The 11,126-nt window shown below is 42.0% G+C and overlaps 1 protein-coding gene across 3 annotated transcripts in view; it reads left to right on the forward strand.

Annotated features, from left to right (window-relative positions):
- Positions 1-8,576, forward strand: part of KIAA1614 (KIAA1614 ortholog) — a 28,642-nt gene extending 20,066 nt beyond the window's left edge. For all 3 annotated transcript variants that reach the window (XM_056531953.1, XM_056531954.1, XM_056531955.1), the window contains 3 exons: positions 5,758-5,864; positions 7,670-7,833; positions 7,914-8,576. In XM_056531953.1, the coding sequence (XP_056387928.1) occupies positions 5,758-5,864; positions 7,670-7,833; positions 7,914-8,107 (465 nt within the window). In that variant the 3' untranslated portion in view covers positions 8,108-8,576. The remainder of the gene's footprint in view (positions 1-5,757; positions 5,865-7,669; positions 7,834-7,913) is intronic.
- The last annotated feature ends 2,550 nt before the right edge of the window (positions 8,577-11,126 follow it).

Consider the following 11,126-nt stretch of genomic DNA (forward strand, 5'->3'; position numbering starts at 1 on the left):
ACACCAATAAATAAGAGCCCATGTGATACATAGTCATGGCAAGTCCTCTAGGATAGAAATCACTCAAGCTATACACTCTGGCTAAATATATGGCACCATGCCTGAACAGTAAAGGGGAAGCAGCGCTGCGGTTCCTTCAATCATCTGATTGGTGCAGGAGACAGATTACCACCAATGTGATAGTGGGGGCCTATTCTAGTGATAAGTCATCAATTTCCCTTTTAGGGTAGGGTCAACATGGTGCCTTTCACATATCTGTCTGGGCTTCCATAGCATGAAAAATACTTTTATTCTCTGCTGCCAAGAGTCAAAGAGGCGTACCCAAGCCCCTGAAGGTCTGAGGACTGGAAGCCTTCTCACTCCCCCTCCAATCTTTATCCCTGTTTGATTGACAGTCAGGTGGAGCCCTGTTTCTACATCTTATTCTTGCACTGCACAAACATATTGTGTGCAGGTGCATGATTTTAAAACAGGGCTTACTTCCAGCTGACTGTCAATCAAGCAGTCAAAAAATGGGAAAATATATGTATATACTAGTCCTCAAGAACACTAGGGATGTGTAGAATAAAGAGGAAAGAAAATAGTGGATCTAATAAGGATTTATTAATATATGTATATATGTAAGTAAATGCAAATAAATCACCAATCACTCTGCAGGGCCCTTGCAGGAATGAATTGGTAATCAATATATAAATAAAAATGCTAATGAAAATGCAGATAAAAATGCAGATAAAAATAATATAGCAGAAATGCACCAATGTCCACTACGGTGGTTAGCAACGTGTCTCTTTTGGTTAGTAGTCACTCTTGGTCACAGTTAAGTCCAAGGATATCCAATTAAAAGAGTCACAGTTCAGTAATCAACTCCTATGATACTGTAGCCAAATATAGCAATAGTGGCGATAATAGCAACAGTTGTAGCAATTATGGCAGTAGTTTGTAGAGTATCGGTGCACAGCACCACTCACCCTTCTTCTCGGCTGTTAGCGATCCCGGCAAGCAATGATGTTCACAGGTAGCGATTTCGGCAGACCACGATGTCCTGTAGGTGATAAAAGCTGTTTGTATTGCCGATCTGGATCGTAGCCTAGGTGAGTGGTTCTCCGATAGGCTGTAAGTATCCTGGGCTGGCACGGGGAGGCGTCCGGCCTAGGGAGAACGTGTCGAGGAACTCTGCCGTCCGGGCTGTGAATGGAGATCTGGGAGCAGCTGCGTGTCTGAATGATGCGCTAGCTGCGCGCGTGTTGCAGTGGTCCCAGTTCTGTGAGCATCCAGCAGTAGCTAGCCAAAATGTGTGGATATAGTCTCTTTAGAAGTGGTATAAGGTGCTTTTGCAAGTCAGACGCAGATACCTTACTGTCACTGAAGAAAAGGCCCGCAGGCCTTGAAACGCGTCTAACTTGCAAAAGCACCTTATACCACTTCTAAAGAGACTATATCCACACATTTTGGCTAGCAACTGCTGGATGCTCACAGAACTGGGACCACTGCAACACGCGCGCAGCTAGCGCATCATTCAGACAAGCAGCTGCTCCCAGATCTCCATTCACAGCCCCGGACGGCAGAGTTCCTGGACACGTTCTCCCTAGGCCGGACGCCTCCCCGTGCCAGCCCAGGATACTTATAGCCTACCGGAGAACCACTCACCTAGGCTACGATCCAGATCGGCAATACAAACAGCTTTTATCACCTACAGGACATCGCGGTCTGCCGAAATCGCTACCTGTGAACATCATTGCTTGCCGGGATCACTAACAGCCGAGAAGAAGGGTGAGTGGTGCTGTGCACCGATACTCTACAAACTACTGCCATAATTGCTACAACTGTTGCTATTATCGCCACTATTGCTATATTTGGCTACAGTATCATAGGAGCTGATTACTGAACTGTGACTCTTTTAATTGGATATCCTTGGACTTAACTGTGACCAAGAGTGACTACTAACCAAAAGAGACACGTTGCTAACCACCGTAGTGGACATTGGTGCATTTCTGCTATATTATTTTTATCTGCATTTTCATTAGCATTTTTATTTATATATTGATTATTACCAATTCATTCCTGCAAGGGCCCTGCAGAGTGATTGGTGATTTATTTGCATTTACTTACATATATACATATATTAATAAATCCTTATTAGATCCACTATTTTCTTTCCTCTTTATTCTACACATCCCTAGTGTTCTTGAGGACTGGTATATACATATATTTTCCCAGATTTGTAAATAACTTCTATATAAAAATCTTAATCCTTCCAGTACTTATCAGCTGCTGTATGCTCCAGATGAAGTTGAGTTGTTCTTTTCTGTCTGACCACAGTGCTCTCTGCTGACACCTCTGTCCATGTCAGGAACTGTCCAGAGCAGGTCAAATTCCCATAGCAAACCTCACCTGCTCTGGACAGTTCCTGACATGGACAAAGGTGTCCGCAGAGAGCACTGTTGTCAGACTGGAAAGAACTACACAACTTCCTCTGGAGCATACAGCAGCTGATAAGTACAAGAAGGATTAAGATTTTTTAATAGAAATAATTTACAAATCGAATACACGTATAGGGGAGTGGAGCTCACAAACACACAACACGAGGTTAACTGTGACCCTCTCACCCAAGAAGGGAAAAAAATTGGAAGAAATAACTAAGAAAACTTCACAGTCCTCAGCGTTATACCCCTTAGGGGTATATGATGGAAATGAATGACAGATATTATGTATAAAAGATAAATATTTATTTTCTCTCCTCCAAAGTATATATATAATACAATATTCTACACAGGGCCCTTGCGTGATAAAACAATATAAAACAGTATAAACAAAAACATTCACATGAAAAAAAAAAATACCCCGAAACTAAATCGTTCCTGTATTTAGACTTGTGGTTTATCCATCTACATAGCGATGTTTTTTGTTTTTTCATGTGAATGTTTTTGTTTATACTGTTTTATATTGTTTTATCAAGCAAGGGCCCTGCATAAAATATTATATATATACTTTGGAGGAGAGAAAATAAATATTTATCTTTTATACATAATATCTTGCATTGATTTCCATCATATACCCCTAAGGGGTATAACACTGAGGACTGTGAAGTTTTCTTGGTAATTTACAAATCTGTTTAACTTTCTAGACCCAGTTGATTTAAAAAAAATATATATTTTCCACCGGAGTAACCCTTTAGAGCAGCGTTTTCCAAACAGTGTGTCTCCAGCTGTTTCAAAACTACAACTCCCAGCATTCCCGGACAGCTTTTAGCTGTCCGACGCATGCTGGGAGTTGTTGTTTTGCAACAGTTGGAGGCACTCTGTTTGGAAAATGCTGTCTTAAAGCATATGATATATCAGCTTGAAACTATTTTTTTTTTTAGATATAGTTGATACAATAAGCAATTGTTTATTTTTTTAAAATTGATTTATAATAAACTGTGAACTTTTAAAGGGGTATTCCAGGCAAAAACGTTTTATATATATCAACTGGCTCCGTAAAGTTAAACAGATTTGTAAATTACTTCTATTAAAAAATCTTAATCCTTCCAATAGTTATTAGCTTCAGAAGTTTTCTGTCTAACTGCTCAATGATGATGTCACATCCCGGGAGCTGTGCATGATGGGCAAAAGTTTTTGCCTGGAATACCCTTTTAATGTTAATATACATAAGAAGGTCTGTTCAGGTTTTAAGCTTGGGGTAAATAACAACGATCCCTTTCACTGACATCTATCAGAGATCCTGAAAACTGGAGAATTGAAGGTTTAGTTTTTACACTTCATTGTTTGCAGTTGACTTGTTCAGCTTTTTCTTAGCAATGACTAAGTACTTAGCCAGGAATATAACTTATTAATACCTCCCGCCGATCCAGGCTTTCTCTTTAAATCATGTTCCCCCAAGCTCTATCCTTGTCACCACTGACATCAACCTGGGTCTCGCCATTAAAGTCAAGCCCTGTGGGCATCCGGCAAGTATATGCAGGCACCAGGTGAAACTGCAGATCAGCAGAGCCTACAGGGACAGGACTGACAGCGCACGGAGCCATTGCTCTAATTGCCTTATCATTGAATTACATTATACTGTACATACCTGCTCCCTGATTGTATTACCTGGTGGAAACACGTCGTGACGTCTAAGCTCAGACCTGGGCATCATTGTGTTAAAGGGGTATTCCAGGCAAAAACTTTTTTTTATATATATCAACTGGCTCCGGAAAGTTAAACAGATTTGTAAATTACTTCTATAAAAAAAAAATCTTAATCCTTGCAATAGTTATTAGCTTCTGAAGTTGAGTTGCTGTTTTCTGTCTAACTGCTCTCTGATGACTCACGTCCCGGGAGCTGTCCAGCTCCTATGGGGATATTCTCCCATCATGCACAGCTCCCGTGACGTGACATCATCATTGAGCAGTAAGACAGAAAACTTCAGAAGCTAATAACTATTGGAAGGATTAAGATTTTTTAATAGAAGTAATTTACAAATCTGTTTAACTTTCCGGAGCCAGTTGATATATAAAAAAAAGTTTTGGCCTGGAATACCCCTTTAATGAACCATTTTTATGTAAATTAGGTTTATATGACTACTGGAAACGTGTGTCTTCCTACATCAGTGTTTCCCAACCAGGGTGCCTCCAGCTGTTGCAAAACTACAACTCCCAGCATGCCCAGACAGCCGAAGGCTGTCTGGGCATGCTGGGAGTTGTAGTTTTGCAACAGCTGGAGGCACCCTGGTTGGGAAACACTGTCCTACATCAATTTCTACATCATTTTTTGCAATCGGTGAATAGGAACCTGTACAGACCTATTTCTGAGCAGATGTGAGAGTTTTCTATGCTGCCTGGACCCTTCCATCTACCCTGATACATATTAGGAAACTATCACGACAGTAGGGAAAATGTAATTCTGACCCTCAAGTCATTATTAAAATAGTGATTTATCCCAATTTACTCTAAGAGATGAGTTGGTAATTGTCATTTCCATATCAAGTTTAATTTCTGGAACATTAAAACACATTACATGTAATGCTAATCAATGAATTACATTTTCTTGATAAATAACGCAAATTGATAGAAATTGGATATATATGGGGGAATTTACGAGGGGTGGCATTTCACATGCCAGTCTTAAGTAAAGCCCCACCAGTATAGGGTCACACTGGATTTATCTAGATGTGCATGGTGTGCGGAAGCATTAGTAGTCTACACCAGCTTTGTTGCCGGCATAAATTAAATGCGGGAGACCATGCCCCCTGCTGTAGGCTGCCAGCCATTTGGCAAATGTGGCATAGATCAGTAAAAAGTCACAAAATGTTTTCACTTTTTACTGATCCACACTACTACACAGAGTATCATTAATTCCTGCTTAAAGGGGTACTCCGGCCCTAATACATCTTATCCCCTACCCAAAGGATAGGGGATAAGATGTCTGATCGCAGGGGTCCCACCGCTGGGAACCTCCGCATTCCGCACACAACTTTGCAAGCTCTCTGCAGCGCTGGAGGCTCAGAGTATGCAGCGTGACATCACGACTCCGCCTCAGTGTGACGTCACGTCCCGTCTCCTCAATTTAAGTCTATGGGAGGGGGCGTGACAGCAAAGGTGGGTGCTGAATGACAGATTGCATGGGTCCCCAGCGGCGGGACCCCCACGATCAGACATCTTATCCCCTATCCTTTGGCTAGGAGATAAGATGTATTAGGGCCGGAGTACCCCTTTAGGATTTTGCACTTCTATTTGAAGGTTTAAGAATTTAATTTGTAGCGCTCTCATTTTACCACCAGATGTCACCCTTTAACCTACCAAGAAGAGCATCATCTGTTCAGAATTTGTTGGGAAAGTCAGATCGGTCTGCCGCCTATATTACAGGGGATGTCAACACCGCTCCAAGGTATGTTTATATATGTGAATGCAATGATGATATATGTGAGTGATTTACAATATTAAAGCTAAAGTATACATTTAAGATATTAGTATAAGAGAAAGCTGTAGGAGGCTCTATTACCCTGTTGGGAATCCCAGCTGGTCCCATAAATGCCAGATTGGTGATAAATCTAGAGGTCGGACCGGCATATGAAGTGTTTTAATCTGGTGGAGACATTTCTGGGAAACATTAATACGGAGATAAAACAGTAACTAAGCCGCACTCACCGGTTGTGTTCAACTTCTTTTATTGAAGATACCTCAGCGGGTATGACAGTGAAGGATGTCGGGACGCCTCCGTGGGACAGATTGTATCTGTTTCGTGTGCTGTGCTCCTTGGAGCGTCGGCAGACGAAGTGTGCACAGGGCACGGAAAGAATACTATCTGTCCCACCGAAGTGCCCCCACACCCTTGACCGTTATACCCGCTGGTGTATCTTCAAAAAATTAAGTTGAACACGATCGGTGAGTGCGGCTTAGTTACTGTCTTTATCTCCATATTAATATTGCTACATTCTATAGCCAGCAACACAGACGGCCATTCGGATTCCTTAACACATCCCCCGCTGTCGAGACATGTTCAGATGGTCTAGAAGTGCTGGACACTTACCTGTTCCCATTGTTACTGATTCCTGGGAAACCCTTGCTGTCTGTGTGTGGGAGCGTTATCTGGCGAAATGACCATTAGAAGCCATGAGAAGTGACACTTGTGGCCACAGAATGTTCTGCACATATGGTGGAACTGTTGGTGTAACTCATATACATGAAGGATAAGTGACCGTCGTATTTGATGGCTCCCCAGATCATCACATCAGTAGTTGGTGCAGTGTGTCGCTCCACAGCAAAGGCAGAATTGAAGAGCTCACCTCAAGGCCTCTATACTCAAACCCGACCATTGTTGGATCTCAAACAGAATCTGGATTTACTATTTAAGACAATATAGTTCCAGTCCCTAATAGTCTGAGTTTCTCATGTACAACACAACTGCAAACGTAGTAAATGGCAGCTGGCTGTGAATGAGGCATAATGCAGGGACACCAAATTTACTTCTGATAAGTGCCTGAAAATGGTCTGGACAGAGACAGGAGTGTATAATGATGGCGCCATCTGGGTCTGGATAATGGACAAGGAAACTGTGAGCTACTTGTAAGCGAATCAAATACTCCTCTTTACTGATGGTCTCTCTGGGCCATCCAGAGCCTGTGTGCGTACACTCACATAACCACTGCTCCTAACAGCTTGGTCAGAAAGGCCTAGATGGCGAACAATTCATCGAAGCAAACATCCTGCAATGATGCACCTCCTCTCAGAGTTTCTCATCAAGAGGTACACTATTTAAAAGTAGCATCCGAGAGCCTTTTTTGTAAGTCAAGAGGAAGCACTTCTATGCACATGACCCCCAGTTAGACCATCTAATCAGACCACACCTGTAATTTACAAATCTGACCACAAAATATCTACATGCAGTTTTGCAGCAATCTTGTAACATGAGGATCTAATGCTTCAATTTTTTTTTCTCCCTGCACTGTGGATGTTTACTCAATCTGCTAAGTAAAAGACAAACATTATTCAGTGTTTTGGTGTTACTAGTATAGATAGATTGTGTTTGTCAATAATTGTGATTTAGAAAACCAAACTGGATAGATAGGTTCCGTGATGCACTAAGAGCTTTCAATGGAAATATCCATTATTAAAGGAATAAGTGTGAATCCAGATCTATGGTTTACATTTATCTTGCTTCCAGTAACAGTCACAATTATCTTGTATCCGCAGACGTGCACTCAGCGTAGAAGACATTGGATCTCCTGGTATGGCTCGTTCACTAGGGAAGGTAGCAGAGGTTTATCCAGACGGAACTCGCCTTTTGGAATTACGTTGTCTAGAAAAGGGAGGTTTTGGGTTTAGCATTTCTTCTGGTAATGGAAGGCCTGACTCAGGTAAGTAAAAGACAAACTCCTTATTCTAGTAACTGGCCTATGTGGCATAGACACTAAAACATCTCTGCTCCCTCCTGTAGGTATATATGTGCAGGAAATGAGCGATGCCAACACTGCCAAGCTTTATTCTGGCCTCCTGAGAGTAGGAGATGAGATCTTGGAGGTGAATGGGGCCAAGGTGTCTACACTGGGACTAGGACAACTGAATGACATCTTGGACCGTGAATCTGTGTTGTCTTTACGTGTTTTACATCAGAGAAGGACCAAGTGTTGATGGGACACATGGCGGAGATGAGTCATATGGTACTTACAGGAGATGGAAAATTTGACAATGTCCTCATCTGAGGTCCACAACCCCATCTCGTGTTGTCGATAAATATGGTGACAGCTCAGTCCCAGTCTCGAGCTTATGTTAGATGTTTTGGAACGTCTTTGTTTACCAAACTATTTTGCACTGTCTTTGGACGTCATGTTTTGTTTAAGCAACAACACTGGTGTGACACCGTGAAGAATGCCGTTACCTGTACAGCCGTCTGTAATATCCATGTAACCCTCAAAACTTTTACACCGCACAGTATTAAGCTGATGGTACAGTATGTTGATGTCATCCATTTCCCTGACATGGTTCCCCACCCATACCCTTTGCACAGGTCACGCTCAGTGTTTATTTTTTGTGTATTTATGAATCTTCTGCTCCTCACTGCCTATTCTGATTTTAATATATTAAACCTGTTTACAGTGTTTTTTATAGCCTGAGATTTATGGCCGTCACTACCCCTCCCATAGACTTGCACTGAGAGGGCATTGCTGTGATGTCACGAGGGGCGTGGCCAACCCCCACAGCACGAAAAGAGCGTTTGTAACATTTACTTCTGAATGCTGGCCAGTAGAGTACTCCTTTAATAATGAGAATCTGTTACAACTGTTCGATTTCAACATGCTTAATCCTTTTGATCACTAGAAATAAGCCACGGTCAGGTGTCTGGCAACAGCTTCCTCCCTGTTCAGAGTACATGCAAAGTTAGTTGGCTGAGCCAGCTGAGCACGTGGGAATAGTTAGAGATAAGGGTCAGACAAACATCTGCTCTATTTAAAGGGGTACTCCTGTGGAAAACTTTTTTTTTAAATCAACTGGTGCAGAAATGTAAACCGATTTGTAAATTACTTCTATTAAAAAATCATTCCAGTACTTTTTAGGGTCTGTATACTACCGAGGAAATGGTTTTCTTTTTGGAACACAGTGCTCTCTGCTGACATCATGAGCACAGTGTTCTCTGCTGACACCTGTCCATTTTAGGAACTGTTCAGAGCAGCAAATGTTTTCTATGGGGATTTTCTCCTACTCTGGACCTTTCTTAAAATGGACAGAGATGACAGCAGAGAGCACTGTGTTCCAAAAAGAAAATAATTTCTTCTGTAGTATTCAGCAGCTAATAAGTACTGGAAGGATGAAGATTTTTTAATAGAAGTAATTTACAAATCTGTTTAACTTTCTGGCACCAGTTGATTAAAAAAAAAAAAAAAAAAAGTTTTCCACAGGAGTACCCCTTTTAAAATGTATGGCCAGCAAAGTTGATTCACCAAACCCAAATCTAATGACCTTGGAGACAATTTATTTAGCCCTATAAAAACCAATCTGCTTTCAAATTCCCTAAAATCTGGAATTACTCTGGATTGTGCTATTCCAGATTTCTTCAATAAGATTTGGCGAATCTTCCTATTGCTAAACTTTGACCAGCTGAACAGCGGTCACGTATCTGCATAATACAAAGTACACTATTGAAAGATGTTCCCTCAAAGGCTAAAAAATCTTTCTAAATGACAGAATACTGTCCTGTACTCACTCCAGAGTGAAATTACCTATAAAACATGATAAAAAGGAATATTACAGTAGAATCTCCCAGTGCCGTTTAATCACCCCTTATTGCCCCACTGTACCATTTCATTCCCCATTTATACCCTGTGCCAAATTATCCCCCCTTACCCTCTGTGCCACATCATTTTCCCTTGATCCCCCTGAGCTATTTGATTCCCCCTTTATTACCCTCTGTGTAAATTCATCACCCCCCCTCTTTATGAAATGGCACAGGGGGTTAAAGGGGGAATGAAATGGCACACGGGAATCAAAAGGAAATTATGTGGCACAGGGGGGTAATAAATGGGGGGGGGGGGGAATTATTTGGCACAGGGGGTGAATGATGCGTCCGGCAGACGTACAGAAGCAGGAGACCACTGTTTAAAGAGCCGTCTTCTGCTTCTGTGCTGGGGCTTCTGTAGGAGGGTGCAGCGGGGCCCTGGGCCCATTACTAGGGTATTGGCTGCACCCCCCTGACGGCGGCCCTGTGTACAAGGAAGGGCCGGCACATAAGCCTGGTTTTTCCCTTTTGGGAGTATTTTGTCCCCTTTCGGGTGTGTCCGTATCCGCTATTGGCAATGTCCCCTATTCAGAAGGTGCAAATACATTCATTCTCATGGGCCAGCGAATTAAAAACTGTCTGCTTTTGGGAGGTGTCCGCTAAGGGAGATTTTACTGTATGTTATTGGGCTAATAGAGTGGACCTATCTGTATAATATACTGCCCTTAAACAGGACATAGTATTAGAGATGAGCGAACTTACAATAAATTCGATTCGTCACAAACTTCTCGGTTCGGCAGTTGATGACTTTTCCTGCATAAATTAGTTCAGCCTTCAGGTGCTCCGGTGGGCTGGAAATGGTGGATACAGTCCTTGGAAAGAGTCTCCTAGGACTGTATCCACCTTTTCCAGCCCACGGGAGCACCTGAAAGCTAAACAAATTTATGCAGGATAAGTCATCAACTGCCGAGCCGAGAAGTTTGTAACGAATCGAATTGAGAATCCTGTAAGTTAACTCATCTCTACATAGTATGATGACATTTAACTAAGTATCCAAGCAGTTTAAAGGTGTTTCCAAATGAAAACTTACAGTAGGCCACCAATCAGTAGAAGGCTCCGTTCATTGTGTAGTGGTCGTGCTGGATTACTGCTCTGAAATGAATGGAAGCTGAGCAGTAATACCCAGTGCAGCCACTACACAGTGAATGAGGCCTTCAGCTTCAACTCTGTTCACACTGTAGTGATGTTTTCTCTAGAAAACCCGACCTTATACTTGTATTGGCTGCTCGTGTGTTTATAAACGTGTCATATCTACCATCCTCTTAGACTGAATCTCAGTTTTAGGATTAGGGGAATAAGAGATGACCACAAAAAAAATTAAAAAAAATTAAAAAATAAAATCTTGACATGCAAACTTGCAGCGCTTTATCTGGGCCT

The sequence above is a fragment of the Hyla sarda genome, chromosome 7 (genome assembly GCF_029499605.1).
Source record: "Hyla sarda isolate aHylSar1 chromosome 7, aHylSar1.hap1, whole genome shotgun sequence".
Taxonomy (NCBI): domain Eukaryota; kingdom Metazoa; phylum Chordata; class Amphibia; order Anura; family Hylidae; genus Hyla; species Hyla sarda.